Raw genomic sequence first — 17,354 nt, 5'->3', positions numbered from 1 at the left:
TTGTTTTTGGACTGGGCAGAGAGGTTGCCTGAGCCACGGTAGCTGTTTCGTGGCCAATAATAGCTCCAATCTTGATGCATGCAGCCCGGCAACATTGAAGATAATTAGGCAGAGAACCCCACACACCAGCCCGCCTGCTCTGTGGCTCGACTCGAGACGGAACACTCACTCACGAGTTCAGTTGAAGAACCACACCGGACAGCACAATCCCTTGAAAAACATACATATATCCAACCAACCATCCCCGATAGAGAGAAAATGGCCTCCGCCATCCTCCCCCGCTTCAAGCTCGTCTTCTTCGCGCCGCCCGCCGCCGTCGAGGCCTGCAAGACGGCCATCTTCGCCGCCGGCGCCGGCCGGTACCCGGGCCAGGGCAACTATACCGAGTGCTGCTGGACGAGCCTCGGCACCGGCCAGTTCCGCCCCGGGGACGCCGCCAACCCGCACATCGGCGCCGTCGGCCAGCTCGAGAAGCTCGAGGAAGCCCGCGTGGAGACGCTGTGCGTCGGCGAGGACGTCGCCCGCAAGGCTGTCGAGGCGCTCAAGAAGTACCCTTCGACCTATGCAGATACCCTTGATCGTGATGAGCACCCATAGACTGACATGACTACAGGGCACACCCGTATGAGGAGGTTGCCTACAGCGTGGCCCGCCTCGAGGACTTTTGAGCTTCGGTGCACTTGTCGTCGTTGAAACAAGCAGGCAATGGGCTTGGACGATTCCAGCGGTCGTGTTTTGATAGCTTCTCATATTATACAAATGGCATCTAGATCATCTTGCCTAGACGTAGCTTTACAGTGTACTCTGTCCCACAGCATCATACACGCTCTCAATCTCGATGTATACATACAATCACCCTTTCCAGATCACTCCTTCTTCTCAGCCTCGGCCTCGGCCCCAGCCTCGGGGCCCTTCTCGTCCTTCTCCAGCATCTCCTTGCGGCTCTCCATGGTAACGTACAGGCTCTTGCCAGCGCCCTCGAGAACGGTCGTGAGACCGACGCCAGCCTGCTGCAGCATAGCCACGAGCTGCGCGCGGAGGCCGTCGAGGCCGCCCTCGATGCCGCCGACCCACCTCACGCCGTCCGTGTCAAACACCTTGCCCTCGATCCTGCCCCCGACCAGCAGCAGCTTCTGCAGGCCGTTCTGCACCGTCGCGTCGTAGTAGCCCGGGTTCTTCTTGCGCGTCGGGGCCGGGAAGGCCGGCGGGCTGGGCGCCAGGATCGACAGCGCCGCGGCGAGGTGGGCGGGCGAGACGGCCGGCAGGGTCAGCAGGGCCAGCGGGCCGACCATCAGGGGCGCGAGCTCGCCGTAGGTCGAGCTCTCGGGGATCTTGGAGGGGTCGGCGCTGGCGCCCTTCATGGCCGCAAAGGCGGCCCTCGACAGATCGTGGTTGTAGACGCCCTTGGCGCCGGCCTCGGCCTGCACGGCCGCCGGGTCGAAGAACTCGACGACCTTGAGGGCGACGTCGAAGATGCGCGTCCGGACGACCTGCAGCTGGATCTTGGACGTGATGTCCAGGGGCGCATCGCTGCCATCGGCCGCAGGGGTGGTGGCGCCCGGCACGGGCACGTTGGCGAGCGCGAGGTTGAGTTCTCTCCTGATGGCAGCCCACTCCGTCGCGGTCAGGTTGTTGTGCTGAAACATCAGGATCAGGGGAGTGGATCGGAGGAGAGAAGTGTAGGTTCGGAGAAGCTGGGCCTTTCGGACCTCTGGTCGCCGGGCGCTCGGGGGTTGCGTCGGGGGCACGTAGTCGGCGGGCAGAGCGAGCCCGGGGATGGACAGGCTGGCGTAGGATCTTGACTGCAACCGCAGGCAGGTTTCGGACTGTGTCCTTGGGGTGGCGCCTCTCGGCCTAGGTGCTGATACAGTCGACATCGAGGACGCGGAGACGAGCCATGCTGACGAGACGACTGGTCGGCTGATGCTCCTTTCGAGCGTCGCAGACGCACGGGGGAGCCTGGGAGGCATGCTTCATGGGTATACAGTCAGCCTTGTTGATTCAAACGACCATGGGCAGATTGAGGACTTACATTGATAGACTAGACACCGACAACGCAGCAATGTCGTCAATGAATAGCAGTCTCGTGTCGTTTCAATTGGCGGTTCCGAAGCTTCAAAATTTCAATGGGTCTTGTCCAGCCGCCGACATCTCCAAAAGGCGCGCACGGGCCAGGCGCTGTCCAGACAAATCCAGGTTCCAGGCCGCCGTCGTTAGCTCCAGGAACCACGATCCAAGACTTTTCGTACTGCCGGATCTCACCGCCTTCAGAATGAGACAACCCCTGTAGCGCAACCAATTTAGCCCTGCAGGGTCGCTAATTCACCCCGCAATTGGGCCCTAAAACAGCAACTTCTACAGCTCAGTCATGGCGGGGTCCCAAAACTGGCTCAGACGGGCGGCGTTGTAACTGCCCGCCAGTAGACTGTGACTCAAAAAAGGACTCTCTCTTCTCTCCTTTGTCCAACTCGCCCGATCCGAGACAGAAAAGGACCCAATTCCCCGGGGTCCAATCCGCACGTCTCCTTGCCATCGTTTCAATCCGGTGCGGTGCCTCCCCTCCTCCCAAAAACAGCACAAAAAACATGGCAGCAGACGCCCCCGCCCCGTCGGTCGACATCAAGCCGCTGCTGGCCCGGATGTGGCCCGTCCCGGACGCGAAGGAGCCCCCGACCGCCGACGAGATCGCCGACGCCGTCGCCCACTTCTTCACCCACGCCGTGTCCGACGTCCAGGCCGCCTCCCTGCTCATGTGCCTGCACTTCACCGAGATGGACCGCCGCGCCGACGTCATGGCCGCCTGCGCGGACCGCATGAGGAAAGCCGCGGCGCAGATCGACGTCGAGGCGCTCAAGGCCGTCATCGCGCACCGCGACCTCGGCGAGGGCGACTACAAGGGTGGTCTTGTAAGTCAAAGCCCTTGGAAACACACCGCTTCTCTAAGTCACCAAGTGAAAATACTGACCAACTCACTCTTCCCACCATCATAGTGTGACATCGTCGGCACGGGCGGCGACTCCCACAACACCTTCAACGTCTCGACCACGGCCTCCATCATCGCCTCCTCCCTCCTCCTCCTCGCCAAGCACGGCAACCGCGCCAGCACGTCCAAGTCGGGCTCCGCCGACCTGCTCGCCAGCGTCGAGCCCCGGCCCCCGCAGGTCTCGGCCGTCGAGCCCGCCACCATCATCCGGGTCTACGAGCGCACCAACTACGCCTTCCTTTTCGCGCCCGTCTTCCACACAGGCATGCGCTTCGTCGCGCCCATACGCCGCCAGCTGCCCTGGCGCACGCTCTTCAACCTCATCGGGCCCCTCGTCAACCCGACCGACCTGATCGAGGGCCACCCGGCCATCGAGGCCCGCGTCATCGGCGTCGCCCGCCGCGCCCTGGGCCCCGTCTTCGCCGAGGCGCTCGTCATGGCCGGCGTCAGGAAGGCCATGATCGTCTGCGGCGAGGAGGAGCTCGACGAGGTCAGCTGCGCCGGCCCCACGCTGTGCTGGCGCGTCAAGGAGGAGACCCCCGGCGGCGAGGTGGCCGTCGAGCACTTCAGGCTCACCCCGGAGGACTTTGGCCTGCGCAAGAGGCACCCCCTGAGCACCGTCTCCTCGGGCAGGGAGCCCGCCGAGAACGCGGCCATCCTCAAGAGGATACTGGCCGGCGAGATGGCCGACGACGACCCCATCCTCGAGTTCGTGCTCATCAACACGGCGGCGCTCTTCACCGTCAGCGGCCTGTGCGAGGCCGAGACGAGCAGCATGGGCGCCGGCGACGACGGGCGGGTCGTCACCGAGAGGGGGCCCAGCGGCCTGCGCTGGAAGGAGGGCATGCGGAGGGCGCGCTGGGCGATCAAGAGCGGCGCGGCGCTGGGGCAGTTTGAGAGGTTTGTCGAGGTGACGAACAGCTTCTGAGTGGTGGGGGTTTGCAAACAGGTAGAGGAAAAGAAAGGGGGGCGGGGACGCGATATGTATCCGGAAGACCGTCTCTGCTTGACGGAACCGGAACGGATCTGGCTGGATATATCTATGCCTGGGCATTACAAAAAAAACAAGGACAAGAGAGATACCACGGGATACCAAAAAGCCATCAAGATTTTGGAAAAAGTAATAGATTGTCATGCTCAATGAATCTTCTTTGTTAACCCGACAAATGCTGCTGAGTGGTGAAACGCGAAAAACTATGCTGACTCTACCTCCCCCATCCCATCATGATGATAATTGTTCCATTCCCGCACACCAATGTGACTTGACTGTTTCGGACCAACCAACCAACTCTATTTGTCACTCTCTCTCCTCAAGCCTGCCTCGCGCGATAATCTCGACATCCCACAACAGGGGCCCTACCCTCATCTTTCATCTCGACAGAACACCCCTGACAGTGCCCCTGACCACAGGCCGGCCCTCGATGCCCAGGTCCACGATCCCGCTGTCCGCAGAGGGGGCGCCCTCGTCGAGCCAGCGCGCCAGCAGGTCGTTGCTCTCGCGGGGCTTGACGCCGTCGTCGCGCGTGCCGACCGTGACGTGCGCCACGCGGTTCACGCACGTCCAGTTCTCGTCGAGCACGCGCGCGACGAGGGCCATGACCCGGTCGTCGCACACGAGGCGCTCGAGCTGGACGTCGCAGGGCCCCAGCTCGGCGCCGCCGAGCGTCTGGACCGCCTTGGCCTCGCCCTCGGTGCCGGTGCTGGTGCCCTTGCTCAGCGCCACGTACCGCTCCCACAGCTGCGGGTGCTCCTTGGCCGACGCGCGGTGCATCAGCGTGACGTGGAAGCGCGCCTGCACGCGCCGCGTCTGCTGCAGCTGGCGGTAGAAGCGCGCCTGCTCCGGCGCGGCGCCCCTGAGCGTCTTCTCGATGAGCGCCGTGACGTCCTTGGCCGGCACGTCGACGGCCATGTACTCGAGCTGCTTCTCCTTTGCCTTCTTGGCCTGCGGCTGCTGAGCCTCCTTACCGCCCTTCTTGCTCCGGTCGGGGATCTTGTGGTGCAGGTCCGGGCTGTACTCCTCGATGGCCGACTTGATCGCCGCGTCCATGTCCTCGGCCGAGGGCACCTCGGGCACGAGGCTCGGGTATATGCGGTGCAGCTCCCGCACCACCGTCTCGAGGTTCGTCCTGCTTCCCGCCGTGGGGTCGAGGTCGATGACGGCGTCGAAGCCGTCGTCCGGCGCGCGGTCCGTGTCGAGCGGCTCGAAGCGGTTGATGAACCCCTCCATGATGCCCACGACCTTGCCCTGCTCCGACGCCGCGTGGATGGTCTGGTGGTTGTCGCCGCGGGCAAAGATGCGCTCGTGCGTCACGCGCCGGATCGTCTCGATGTCGTCGTGCACAAAGTTGAGCGCCACGAGGCGCGCCGACATGTGCTGCTGCTTGACGTCGGTGATGATCTGCTTGCGCTCGTGCCGCTGCGCGTTGTTGCGGTCGGCCACGACGGCGCGGTGGTCGCGCAGCTGGTCGAGCACGGCGCGCGTGAAGCGCGGCGGCCGCTTGGAGCCCGTGATGTTGTCGTTCTGGACGTGGCCGAAATCGAAGAGGTGGACGAGGCCGAGGCCGACGGTGGTCTTGCCGCAGCCGATGGTGGCGATGGGGACGAGGATGACGTCCTTGCCCACCTCGGTCTTGCCGCCCGTGCCGTCGTTGCCGTGCAGCTCCTCAAAGGCCGCCGCGTCGCTGCCCTTGAGGTTCTTGAACGCAAGGAAGTCTTCCCGCAGCGCGATGATGCCGTGGTTCTGGTTGTACAGCTTGCCGAGCCTGGGGTCCGCCGCCAGGCGCTTGCGGGCGTACAGCATGTACTCCTCCGTGATCTTGGCGTGCTTCTTGTACCGCGGCGGCTTGCCGGCGATCAGGGCCTTGGTGCACTCGCGCCACTGGCGGTACATGAGGTAGGGCTCCTCGAACTTGTACTTGAAGAACCAATCCTGGTATGGGTGGGTGCCGGGCTTGGGAGACATCCTGCATCGGATAACGAAGCCTTCGACGTCCCGGCCCTCGTGCGCTCCCGTCTCGGCCACCTCCTCCAGGAACTTCCGGACCGTCGTGATGTCGTCCATAACTGTCAGGCCAGTCTTGAGGAAGCCCCATTCGTCCGCAAACTGCTGGACCAGAGAGCTGGGGTAAGTCGCGAAGTGCGGCAGGTTCAAATTCATGCCGTGAAGGTAGAGGCCGGCCTTGTCAGGGGTGTAGGCCAGGATGTGCTCCTCGAAGGAATCATCACACAGCTCTGCCACTGCCGTGACATTCCTCTTCCGCAGCTCCCGCGCGAGGTCCCGCTTCGTCCTGCCGATTCTCTGCAGCTGCGCCTCCAGCCGCCTCTCGCCTGCGCTGGCATGGCTGACGTCGACATCGCTGCGGTCACCTGTAGAATGCTTGCTGCAGACAAGTAACGTGTCGTCCTCCAGGCCGCTCACAAAGATGATGCAGCCGTTCTCTTTGAGCGTCAGCTCGTAGGGACCCTTGGTCCGGTACTCGATGTTCTCCCACTTGGTCTCGTTGACCTCGTTGACGTTGAAGAACTTGTCGTAGCCACGGACGACGATCTCGGGGGTGCCGTGCTTGCCACGGCTGGTGAAGAGGCCGCGGGCGTATGTGGGTAGATCAGGGCGCTTGTAATCCCAGTCCTGCATCCGCCAGGAGTCGACGCTCAGCTGGCTGGGGGAGTTCTTGACCTCAAATCGCGTCTTCTTGATGCTGAAGCCGGCCTTGCGCTTGGACCGGGTGGCCTCCTCGAGGGCATGTAGCAGCTCGGCAGTCTCATGAGAATCCTGTGCTGCGTAAGGTGCTGTCATCTCTTGGACAGCCTTGGCGGCCTCTCCAGAAGTGACCTGATCCATGATGGATAATGTGTTGTGAGTGGTGCAGTTTGGCGTAAAGTGAGGAATGGAGGGGAACGAAGGGTGGAAGAAAGGCAGTTGCCGGTGTCTGGCTGGACTCCAAAAATGGCCCACGCTGGTGTCTTTGAGAAACAGTGACAACCTGCGAGCACAGGATGCCAGCGCTCTGTTTTGCAAGAGAGCTTTTCTAGGTAGGTTGAGGTGAGTTCAATGTTCAGGTAGGTTGCCTTTTTTGATACAGATGCGGGGACACTAAAAGGGCTTTAAAGACGGCTCACTTTTGCATCGAGCAGGCACTAGAAGAGCAACTGAAGTTGGGCTGCCTGCGCCACTGCCAGTTCCGAGCTACAGTGAGTCAAACGGCAAACAGCTCGACCAACGCCCCCCACTTGGACGAGCTGAAGGATCACGGGAAAGGGGACAGAGAATTCGCCGTTTGAGTCAACCAGTCCCCAATTTGGACGACAAGCCACTCTGGATCCCCCTTTAGCCGGATTGGAAGAAGATGAAGGCAGATCAGGGGTCCGAGAAAGGAGCTGCAAAAAACCGCGTGAAGCTGTCTCGGCTGTCCAGCTTGAGGCATTGCCCCACCCACTAAAGAAATGCTTCTCAGAGCTCCAGCCAGCTGTTTGAGCCGCCGTTGCCCCACCAAACAGCTCAAGCACATCCATGGATGGACCTCACTTGCATTTTGTGCTAAACATCGAGGAAGCTCACCATCCAAAGACAAGCAAGCACCTGTGCTTTCATCTACGGGCATACTGTCCCATCTCTTTTCACTAGCTAGAAAGAGTATCATGGTGTAATAGTCGATTCAATAACACAAGGCGCAGAAAAACAGAGACAAAGCAAGGTAAGAAGACCATGCAACCCCTGACCTCCAACTCCAAGTCGGCCCTCCTCCTGCAAAGAATAGGTGCGGTAAACAAGCCAGCAGTCGTTTCAGTGCAACACTGGCCTACAGACTCTTCCTTTTTTTTCATCGAATCCCTCGTATTTCTTCATTACCATGCTGTAGGCCCGTCGAGTCGTCTCCAAAGGTTCATGTTGAGCCCCTTTACAACTCATTCTTGGCCTTGTCAGCCGCCTCCTTGGCCTTGTCGGCCGCCTCCTGAGACTTCTTCTTGGCGGCATCGGCTCCAATGCTGAGCTGGTCCTTAACCCACTCCCAGGTGCCAGCGACACCCTCGCTGAGCTTGGCAAACAGAGTGCCAGTCGGGCTGCTGGTGCCATATCTGAAATAGGTAGACTGCTTGCGGGCATAAGCGCGGAGCTCGTCGATCTTGCTACCCTGAGGGACGGGCTGTGATGAACAAAAATCAGCAATATGTACTACTGAGACGTCAGTGGACAGGAAGTCACTCACCACGCCATAGCTGTCGAGATAAGCCTTCAGCTCGCTCTCGCTCCACGTGTCAAAGATGGAGTCCTTGGCGGCCTGGGTGGCAGATGCGAGGTAGTCGGTAGCAGATGCGTACTGGGTGCCGCCAGTCTTGGATGCAGACGCATACGCCGACTGGGCCGCCTTGACAAGCTCATCGCGGGTAGCACCGGCCTTGTTGGCCGTCTTCTTGGCTGCCGCATTGCCGTTGGCCTCGAGGTACTTCTTCAAGTGGTCATAGGAAAGGTCGTCAAGGGTCCAGGCGTTGAAGCCTGTGGCAGCCTTGTGTGCGTTCTTGCGGACGAGAGCTCGGAGCTCGTCGGTCTTGGAGGCATGGGGGACGGGGATGCCACGAGCATCAAGGTAGCCCTTGAGTCGGCTCTCGGACCACGTGTCGACGGCCTTGTTGAACGCATCTTGGGCAGCCAGGGAAGCGCTGTCGGAGGCCTTGGCATACTGGTTGCCAGCGTTGGAAGTAGCAGCGCCGTAGGCGGACGCAGCCGAGGCAGAGACGGTGTCGCCCAGAATCTGGGCGCGGTGCTTGCGAACAAGGGCACGCAGCTCGTTGACCTTGCTGCCGTGGGGAACTACGGAGGGTTAGCAAGGAGAATCCAGACCAGGCACTCTGAAAGGCAAAGTGGCATAACATACCGTTGATGCCGTTCTTGTCGCAGAACTCCTTGAGGTCAGACTCGGCCCAGGCGTCAATCAGCTTGTCAGTCAGGGTCTTGTAAGCAGCCTGAGCGCTGGCGGTTGAGCTTGCAGCCTCGTCTTGCATCTTCAGGTATGCAAGGCGAGAGTTGCGACGAACAGAGGCGATGAGCTTGTCACGCTGTACAAATCGTTAGAGAGGGCTCCCTGGACTGGTCACTGGAGTCGACTTACAGTAGTGGGTTGGGGAGCCGGGAAACCATGAGTGTCAAGCCACTCCTTCAAGTCAGACTCTTTTTCAATGTCAGCTCGAATGTTTGTCGCCACTCATAAACGGGAGATCTTACCGGTCCAGGACTCGTACAGCCAGTTACCAGGGTACGCAGCTGCCTCGCCTGCCTTCTCAGCAACCGTGTCATAGCTCTCGCGAGCCTTGTGGAGCAAGGTGTCACGCTTGCGGGGTTGGGGAACTGAGGGCAGTTAGCACGAGGTCTGCTCTTCGAGATGGGTCAAGTATCAGCGGTTTCCGACGTACCGGGAATGCCGTGGTGGTCGCAGAAAGCCTTGAGTTGGCTCTCGGTCCAGGTGTCGAGAATCCAGTCCTTGACGGTGATCCAGGCCGATTGAGCCTTGTCCTCGGTCTCATACCAGGAGCTCTGAACCTGGGAAACGAGGGAGTCCTTGTTCTTCTCAGCCGATTTCTTGGTCTCGATGCCCTTGAGCTTCAGGTAGGCGCTGAGCTGGTCAGCATCCCACGAGTTGTAGGGAGTGACAACATAGGAGTTCCAGTTCTTCTCGACGAGCTTCTGGAGGTCCTTGCGGTCGGCGGGAGTCGGGTAGGGAATGTCGTGATCAGAGAGCCAGCGCTCGAGCTCGGTCTCATGCCACTTGTTGTATGCTGGAAGAGAAGTGTTAGCGACGTCTATCGGAGGATGATCCCAACCTGAGGAACGGGGAGTCCGAAAACATACCGGCCTTGGAAAACCAGGTGCTGCCAAGGGCAACGTCGGCCACAAGGGCGACGGAGAGGAGGGCCTTGAGGATCCTCATGATGCGTCAAGGTGGAAGCGCAGTATCGTGTTGAGCGACCACTATTGTTTGGTGTGCTGTGCAGATGATGTGGTAAAAGAGGCGCGATAATGGAGATTGGGCAGAGAATGTGACGATGTTTTGAAGGGAAAGTGATGTTGAGTTGGAGGTGGCAGCGAGGAAAAAGAAAAGGTGAGGTCGGTTTGTGTAGAATCAATCACGTCACTGCTGGAGACAAGAGTGGTGGAAGGTACAAGTGACACAAAGGATGCGTTGCTAGCAAAGCGGGAGCCACAGCTGGCCCCAAGTAAATAAAGCCGGTACTAGGTAGAAGGGAAGTCGTCACTGGGGCTTGCCTCTGCGCCTCCCTTCCATGGATGTCCCCTTAATACCTACTCAAAGACGAATAGCCAGCAAGCAGCACTACGCAACGCAGGGGAGGCAGCTACGTCAGGTCAAGTACCAGAGTACCTCGCTTGCTCACTTCCATCTGGTCCCGTACGGCTTGGAATGTCAAGTGTGTCCGCCGTACTGTTCTCATGCATGAACGCCCCATGTTGCTGGCAGGTACTGCTGGGCAACAGGCAAAGGAATGGCAAGTCGATGGGAGGTAGCACATGTCAGTCAACCCCAAGCTCGATGTGGATTTTTTGGGGGAAACGCGCTGGGAGCTTCGTCGTTGTGACGTAATGTTCCGTCGCCTCCAAGCCAGCCATCAGCAACGATGAGCATCGATCGGGCGCGTCTAGACCCCCCACAGAAGCTTATGATTGGACCCGTAGCACTCCCTTGCTAGTGATCCCGGTACGCTAAACGTTTCGCATCATGCCTACAAGATCCATCTACAAGTAGGTACGGATTCGAGCTACCGCGACCTTTAGCGAGCTGGAACTTTTGCTCCGGTGATGTCATTCGCTACCCGTGGCAAGCGATGGTCAGATAATTGAAATGCCTGAGTCTCAAAATCCCATCAAACCATCGATTTGAGGTAGTGGGATAGCCTCTCCGATTCCCAGGGCATGATGCCTGCCTAATGTAGGTACTGTATGCATTGTGAACATTGGAGTCTCTTCTCATGAACCTGTCAACCATGCTGGCCCCTCATTGCGCGGTCTCCCCAACTCGAAATTTGGGCACCGCACTGCCATCGCCGTCTTTCACCAACCTTGAACAGACCTAGGTAGTTCGAGTAGACTTCAAGTACATGCTCCGAGAACGATGTGCTAAAATATTCCAGACAACGACTATTTACCACGACTGCAGATAGAGTTTGCAATTCGTAGTATGTGCTTCGATCTAGTAATTATATCAGAATACCCATCATCCATGAGGTGAGGTGTTGAAAATTTCAGGCCGCCTGAACCGGAAAATGCTGGGGCCGGTGCACATCTGGCACTTCAGCTGTGCAAATGGGAGAGCCGGTTGATTGGTCGAAGATCTTTCTCACGCCTGTGATAATATGTCCATCCAATTAGAGGAATCTCTTAACATCCAGGTAAGGAAACACAGAGCTTGTGCCTGTAATTTGGCCACCTCGCAGAGGGCTCGTTGTCTTATAGCATTTGAGAGTGAGTGAATACGGGACATCCAGAGAAGCTCGGCTCTTGAACGGCAATCGAAATCCACTAACATTCTACCCAAAAGGCGCTACGCCTAGGACTTTGACCACGGCCACTTGCTAGAAGACTTGGATCTCAAGAGTATTCCACAACAGGGGGTTAGTGAGATTCGAGGTGCAGCAGTGTCTAGAATGGCAGGCAATCAACAACAGACTCCCTTAGTTCCTAATGAGGGTGGCGACCGCACCAATACGGACCATGTCGAACAGTCAGCCACTCAGGGGATGCCCAATGAAGATGCCTGCGAACAGCGGCACCGCCATTACGATCCGGCCGCGCAAGATCTCAGCGATAACCAAACATGCTGTGCGGCCGCTGGGTCATTTGGTGGATATTCCTGCACTGACCACACGCATCATATCGACAAGGGCAAAGGCGCAGCACCTGCTTCTGCACAGGCTTACTTTTCCGGTCGGCAAATTACCGACTGGCAAAATGATCAGCAATCCCAGCATTGGTTTCAGTTGGGCCACGGCACGGTGGATGCCCGCGAGTCAACACAAGAGCACCAGAGAAGGGCCATGAGGATGATCGAGGAGATTGATGCCATACTGGAAAACATGCCTCGGCCCTCCAGTGGCGAATCACAAGGACGTGGTCATTCCAACTTCGAAGTGCCACCGAGGACAGAAGTTGATCAGAACGGTCAAATTTTGTCTGAGATGAAGGGCTTACGTGAATTCTCAACAGCTATAGATCTGAGAGAGAGTCAGCGTGTTGTTCCTTGGCGTCCCCCAGATACACCGGGAGCCGAGATGTCCAAGCCGAGCGTGACGAACCTATTGGAAGAAGCGAACTTGACTGCATTGGCGGATTATCCAAGCAGACGCATAATCATTGTGGCGGAACTTGAAGTGGAATATCCTCAACTGCATCCCTTTGGTAACAAAGCTGATCTAACAATCCACAAGTTATTGCGCCGTTGGGAAGGTATCCGGCAACACAATCAGAAGGAGCCTCAGCAATCCCACTGTGATAACCAAGGAAGCGATTCTCCAAAGAAGAGTGGACCAAGTCAAGAAGGGAAGAGAACCCGGCGCCGGGAGGATAGACCAGAGGATGCAGGATTGCTTCAAAAGAAGCAGAAACAGACTTCTGGACCCGGGAGTGACCGCGATTTCGCCTGTCCCTTCATAAAAAGGGACTTGGATCGGTGGTGGGGAACTTGCTGCCGCTTCCATACTCCAAAAATGAGTTATGTCAAGCAACACATCAAGAGATCTCATCCCTCTGAGCCACATGTCGCCGAGGCTTTGGCGCCACGGCTGAAGTCTGCTCAGCCTGAGTCGGAGCAGTGGTACTCGATATTTGATATTCTGTTCCCTGATCAAGAACCAAGACCCCCATCGCCTTACTATGTCGACCTTGCATCGATGAACCTGGCGAGTTTGCACAGCTACATTGGGTCTTGCGAGGATCTGGTTATATGGGAATCATTCTCAACCGTTTCATCGCCTACGTCAACGCCAACCATTCCGGCAATCAGACGGGCCTTGAACCACTTTTTGGAAGGATACATGACGCATAAAACAACCAACGATGGCGGGAGTATCGCGCAGTCGAGATCAACTTGGATTGGGCCCAGCACTGTTCCCGTGATAGCCGGACCAACCATGTCAGAAACTTCATCTTCAGCCCAAGCTTTTCCGGTGCCTCATCCGCCAGCCCTTAATGAGAGTGAAGCTCTTGGTCTGTCATCAATGGAAAGCACGCCTCATCCATCAGTCGGCGATCTTCTAGTGATAGACCCGAGGCTCCTCGCCATCAATACAACGGAAGCACCAAGCATGGACTCACCTTCCTTCCAAGTTTCCGAAGTTCTCGACAGTGGAGAGAATGCCGTTATACCGGACCACGAACCTTCAGCATGGGAGCAGGATGTCGTTCAATCGCAACATACGTTTGCCTCGTCAGTGTCCAGAAGCACCCAAGCTACGTTCTCGGACGAATTTCTGCAGTATGATTTCGATACTCGGGATCTATCAAATCATGATACTGCACCTTCGACGCCTTTGACTTCCGACGAGGATGAGAAACACGATTGAAACATCAAAGGGCTCAGGTTGTGGATGATGAACAGCATTTCGAATATGAATGTCAAAAAATCACTCTTGTACTATTTTCTAAATCAAGTCAACGGAAGAACTCAAGGGGTGCCACACATCACAATCATTCAGGAGGACCGGTGCAAACCTTTAATCACAATGGTGACAACTCGCTTAGTTATCATTTAGATATGTTTTGTATGTACACTGCCATGCACGCCTGGTTGAGTTGCTTATATCTCACTGGTCTGATGTTCACGAATAAGCCGAAGCACTCGAAATCACTGCTGTGATGTCTGTGGAAAATCACTGCTGTGATGTCTGTGGAAAATCACTGTCGTGATTCTGTATTGAATATGATATAGAAACAGGTATTGTCGTAGGCTCTGCATTCTTCTCTCTGATCTTCTCAGTTTCTTAAGATCATATTGGACTGTCAATCAGAACGCATTCTACCATTACCTAAATTTCCGGCACATCATCGAACCCAACATAATACCGACATTGAGCATAAGAAGGCATCGGCATTATGTGCCGCTGAGGATAACAGAAGCCTTCCAGAACGAACCAATTCGGCTTCTGATCGTGCATACTCGAAGCTGTATGAGATGGGAGACACGATTGAGACCTGGCACTGTGTGAGTCCATGTGTGTTGAGTCAACCTCGTTCCTAGATAGTGACAGGTTTATTATTAGTGTCATTGCCGTGCGTTTTGTATGCGATTCAGCAACCCCTCTTGCTACGAGTGTGGCCACAAGACTTGCTGTTTGTGCGAAAGCCGTAAGGAGCATGTGGACTTGAGCCATGATCGATACCCAAAAGCGAAAGAAGAAAAGCTCGGGCCAGTTTCTGATCCACCTTCTTCTTGTATAACTTTGGGTGACGGCAAGGCCGACTCCGTCCTGTCTCAAGTTACGACTAAGTCCGGGACCTCAAGGGACAAGAGCGATAATTCTTGCCTAAAGAAACACCAGGAACCCATCGACAAGCACGAGGCTCCGTGAAAACAAATTCAGAACCATTTCCTCTATACCGGATTTCTCACTGGACGTCTCCTTCGTTGGTAATACTTCAGCTCCCGCATATGGGAAGAGCTTGTCGGAAAGGAATTCACCTCCATATCCGCCAATCGAACCTGGAGGACTGACAACATTCGAGCTTCAGGCTTTTAGGATGGCTTGGAAATGACGATAGAGAGGCTGGCAATGTTGGGAAGGTGTAGAGGAGCGGGTGCAGTTGACCGTCACTTGATTGTTTTTGGACGATGTATGGCTCTGCGTGGGACTAGGACCGTCTTCATATAATAGATTAAGATCATTAAATATTCAGGCACTCCTGGGACTGAATCATGACTCTCTGGAAGGCCTGTGATGTGCATGCACCATCCCCTTGTTCCACATCGTACACCTGACTGGCGAATTGTGAGCACACCAGGTACTCTGAACACAGGCATAAACAATGCGCAGTACTGTCTTGCAACGTCAGACACAGACGCAGTGAGTTAGAATATGTGGGCGAAAACCGAGGCGCTGGATTGTCAGCCTGGTGATGAGCCCTCGAGTCGACCACCATCTCGGCAGTTGAGGTCCAATTATTTGCTGCCGCGAAGGATGCACGTTGGTGGACACGGGCCCAATCGCGTAAACAGCACCCCAGGCCAAGCATATCCCCCACCCTAGGCGATTTCCATCCTAGCTCGAGGGCCGGCCCAGGGCCCCAAATTGTCGACCCCGCGGCCAGATGCAGGCGAAATCGAAACTAGGTAAGAATCACTTTTCTCGATGCGCCACCCCTGGTTGTTGATTTGTTAGATCCCGACACCCATTCCGCCCACCCAAAACGGGCCCCGCTATGGGACGACATGGCATTCGAGCAGCAGCAGCAGCATCTTCACCAGCACAGCAGTCCGCCGTCGCCGTCGCAGGTCGCCGACAAGCGCCCGAGATCCGCGGCCAGCCCTGGCGATGGCGACGGCGGCGGCGGCGGCGGCGCGGACAAGGCAGCCCCGCGGCCCAAGCGCGCGCAGGTGTCCAAGGCCTGCGCGCGCTGCAAGAAGCTCCAGAAGGGCTGCAGTGAGCACCGGCCCTGTCAGCGCTGCCTCAAGGCGGGCCTCGCCGAGCAGTGCGTCGCGCCCCAGGCGTCCATAGATGCCGGCTTCTGGTCCACGAGGTCCGGCGACAACTCGCCGGGCACCCTGTCCGCGACGTCCCCGCGGGGGTTCGTGGTGGTGCCACGTGAGCCTCGGCCCAGGAACTTCTTGCCACCGCCCGTCCTCGACCACTGCCTCGACCGCTTCTTCTCCAAGCTGCGGCCGACCATCCCCATCCTCACAGAAGACTATGCTGTCAAGCTGCGGAGGGACGCCGACGCGCCCGACTCGGGGCCCGAGTCCTTGGCCACGGTCACGGCGATCTGCGCCATGGTCCTCCTGCAGGTCGAAGACGGCGAGAGCTTCTCATTCCCCGGAATTATCCCGGAGAAGAACTCTAGATACGGCCGGGCGCTCTTCGAGGAAGCCCTTGGCCTGCACCAGCAGGTGTACCGTCGCTCGACCCCATCCTTTACGCAGTGCCTGCTGTCATTCTTCCTCTACGCATGCCACTCGGTCCTCTTTCACCACAGTCAGGCTTTCATCTTTCTGAGGGAAGCAACTACCCTGCTCCTATTATTTCGTCCGTCGATGGAGGATCCATATGCGAGGAAGCTATCGGAGAGGCTATTCTGGGTTCTGCTTGTTTCGGAGCGATCCCACGGGATCCGATACCGCCGGCCGGTCACCCTACAGATCACCCCCGGAACACCAGCCATCGAGAAGTCGGCAGACCTCGCCGGATTTTGGAACCTGGCTGCTCTCTTTCGACCCCTAGACACGTCATTCATTGCCCTCTGGAACCAGGAAACATTCTCCTGCCCGCCAACCGCTGCGTCGCTTGCGAATATAGAGACTGCTATCAACGAGGCAGTCGACCACACAAGCGACCTGCTCGACACGCAAAAGGCCAACCTGAGGGTGACCCAATTGTGGCTGCGTATCATTCTGTGGCAGATACGATTGCACCTGGGCCACCTTGCCGAGGACGCGCACCCGATCAGCCTCACCTACCACTACCCGCTCGAGGTCGCCAAGGATCTCGTCTTGTCGACGCAAGATCTCTCCGTCGACAGCATCAAGGTCCACGGCGTGGGGATCACCGAAAAGCTCCTGGACATCGCCTGCGCCGTGGTCGACGTCTTGGCCCGCATCCCACTGACGGATGCCGTCAAGCATGGCGTCGGCGCGCGGCCCGAGGATAACCTGCGCTATGTCCGGCAGCTAATCACCCAGCTGCCCGGAGGCAAGGCGACGTACGACGACTTGCTGAACAAACATATTCAGCATACTCTACCCAATCTAGTGTTGTAGGGGTGTGAACCCACCGGCTTGCCTTTTCAATGCATAGTCACAGGGCGGGTCTGGTGTATTAAGTGATGGTCAGATTAGTTGACGGACTGCTAACAGAAGTACTTAGCTATCCATCAACCCCTATCGGTTTTAGGTAGTGGGATAGCCCTTCTGGATATGATAAGGATGCTGATTGTGATCATTGAGGTACCTCCTGATGGACTTCTGTCAACTATCCTGACGCCCACTTATGTATATACTATTGCTCACTTTGCAACGGTTCCTGTACAGCGGTTTTGGTTCAAAAGGGAATTCGAGGAAGGTCTCCTGAATACCCGTAATGCCATTGGGGTTATGAAATAAAGAAACTTCAAAGCTCGATGATAACCCAGATTTTCAAAGGACAGAATCACCAGCTCAGC

At 57.3% G+C, this 17,354-nt stretch overlaps 7 protein-coding genes across 7 annotated transcripts; 4 read left to right on the top strand and 3 right to left on the bottom strand.

Moving 5' to 3' along the window:
* Positions 1-258: 258 nt before the first annotated feature.
* On the top strand, positions 259-597 carry E0L32_007800 (uncharacterized protein; the record flags this gene model as incomplete). Its single annotated transcript, XM_031142584.1, has 1 exon — positions 259-597. One exon carries the CDS (start codon positions 259-261, stop codon positions 595-597), a length of 339 nt encoding a protein of 112 aa, XP_030993300.1.
* Positions 598-866: 269 nt separating this feature from the next.
* Positions 867-1,877, bottom strand: E0L32_007799 (uncharacterized protein; the record flags this gene model as incomplete). Its single annotated transcript, XM_031142583.1, has 1 exon — positions 867-1,877. The coding sequence occupies one exon, from the start codon at positions 1,875-1,877 to the stop codon at positions 867-869; it is 1,011 nt and encodes a 336-aa protein (XP_030993299.1).
* A 708-nt stretch (positions 1,878-2,585) lies between these two features.
* E0L32_007798 (uncharacterized protein) lies at positions 2,586-3,911 on the top strand (the record flags this gene model as incomplete). The annotated part of the gene is made up of 2 exons (XM_031142582.1): positions 2,586-2,906; positions 2,991-3,911. The coding sequence occupies 2 exons, from the start codon at positions 2,586-2,588 to the stop codon at positions 3,909-3,911; spliced, it is 1,242 nt and encodes a 413-aa protein (XP_030993298.1).
* A 441-nt stretch (positions 3,912-4,352) lies between these two features.
* Positions 4,353-6,824, bottom strand: E0L32_007797 (uncharacterized protein; the record flags this gene model as incomplete). Its single annotated transcript, XM_031142581.1, has 1 exon — positions 4,353-6,824. One exon carries the CDS (start codon positions 6,822-6,824, stop codon positions 4,353-4,355), a length of 2,472 nt encoding a protein of 823 aa, XP_030993297.1.
* Positions 6,825-7,881: 1,057 nt separating this feature from the next.
* Positions 7,882-9,906, bottom strand: E0L32_007796 (uncharacterized protein; the record flags this gene model as incomplete). Its single annotated transcript, XM_031142580.1, has 7 exons — positions 7,882-8,127; positions 8,191-8,792; positions 8,857-9,037; positions 9,091-9,149; positions 9,204-9,326; positions 9,392-9,754; positions 9,828-9,906. The coding sequence occupies 7 exons, from the start codon at positions 9,904-9,906 to the stop codon at positions 7,882-7,884; spliced, it is 1,653 nt and encodes a 550-aa protein (XP_030993296.1).
* A 1,729-nt stretch (positions 9,907-11,635) lies between these two features.
* On the top strand, positions 11,636-13,549 carry E0L32_007795 (uncharacterized protein; the record flags this gene model as incomplete). The annotated part of the gene is made up of 1 exon (XM_031142579.1): positions 11,636-13,549. One exon carries the CDS (start codon positions 11,636-11,638, stop codon positions 13,547-13,549), a length of 1,914 nt encoding a protein of 637 aa, XP_030993295.1.
* A 1,862-nt stretch (positions 13,550-15,411) lies between these two features.
* Positions 15,412-16,953, top strand: E0L32_007794 (uncharacterized protein; the record flags this gene model as incomplete). Its single annotated transcript, XM_031142578.1, has 1 exon — positions 15,412-16,953. One exon carries the CDS (start codon positions 15,412-15,414, stop codon positions 16,951-16,953), a length of 1,542 nt encoding a protein of 513 aa, XP_030993294.1.
* Positions 16,954-17,354: the final 401 nt, after the last annotated feature.

Source organism: Thyridium curvatum (genome assembly GCF_004353045.1).
Source record: "Thyridium curvatum strain D216 chromosome Unknown NODE_48_length_316412_cov_78.264379, whole genome shotgun sequence".
NCBI classification, from domain to species: domain Eukaryota; kingdom Fungi; phylum Ascomycota; class Sordariomycetes; order Thyridiales; family Thyridiaceae; genus Thyridium; species Thyridium curvatum.
Note: the sequence above shows the minus strand (reverse complement) of the source record. Positions and strands in the feature narration are given on the sequence as shown.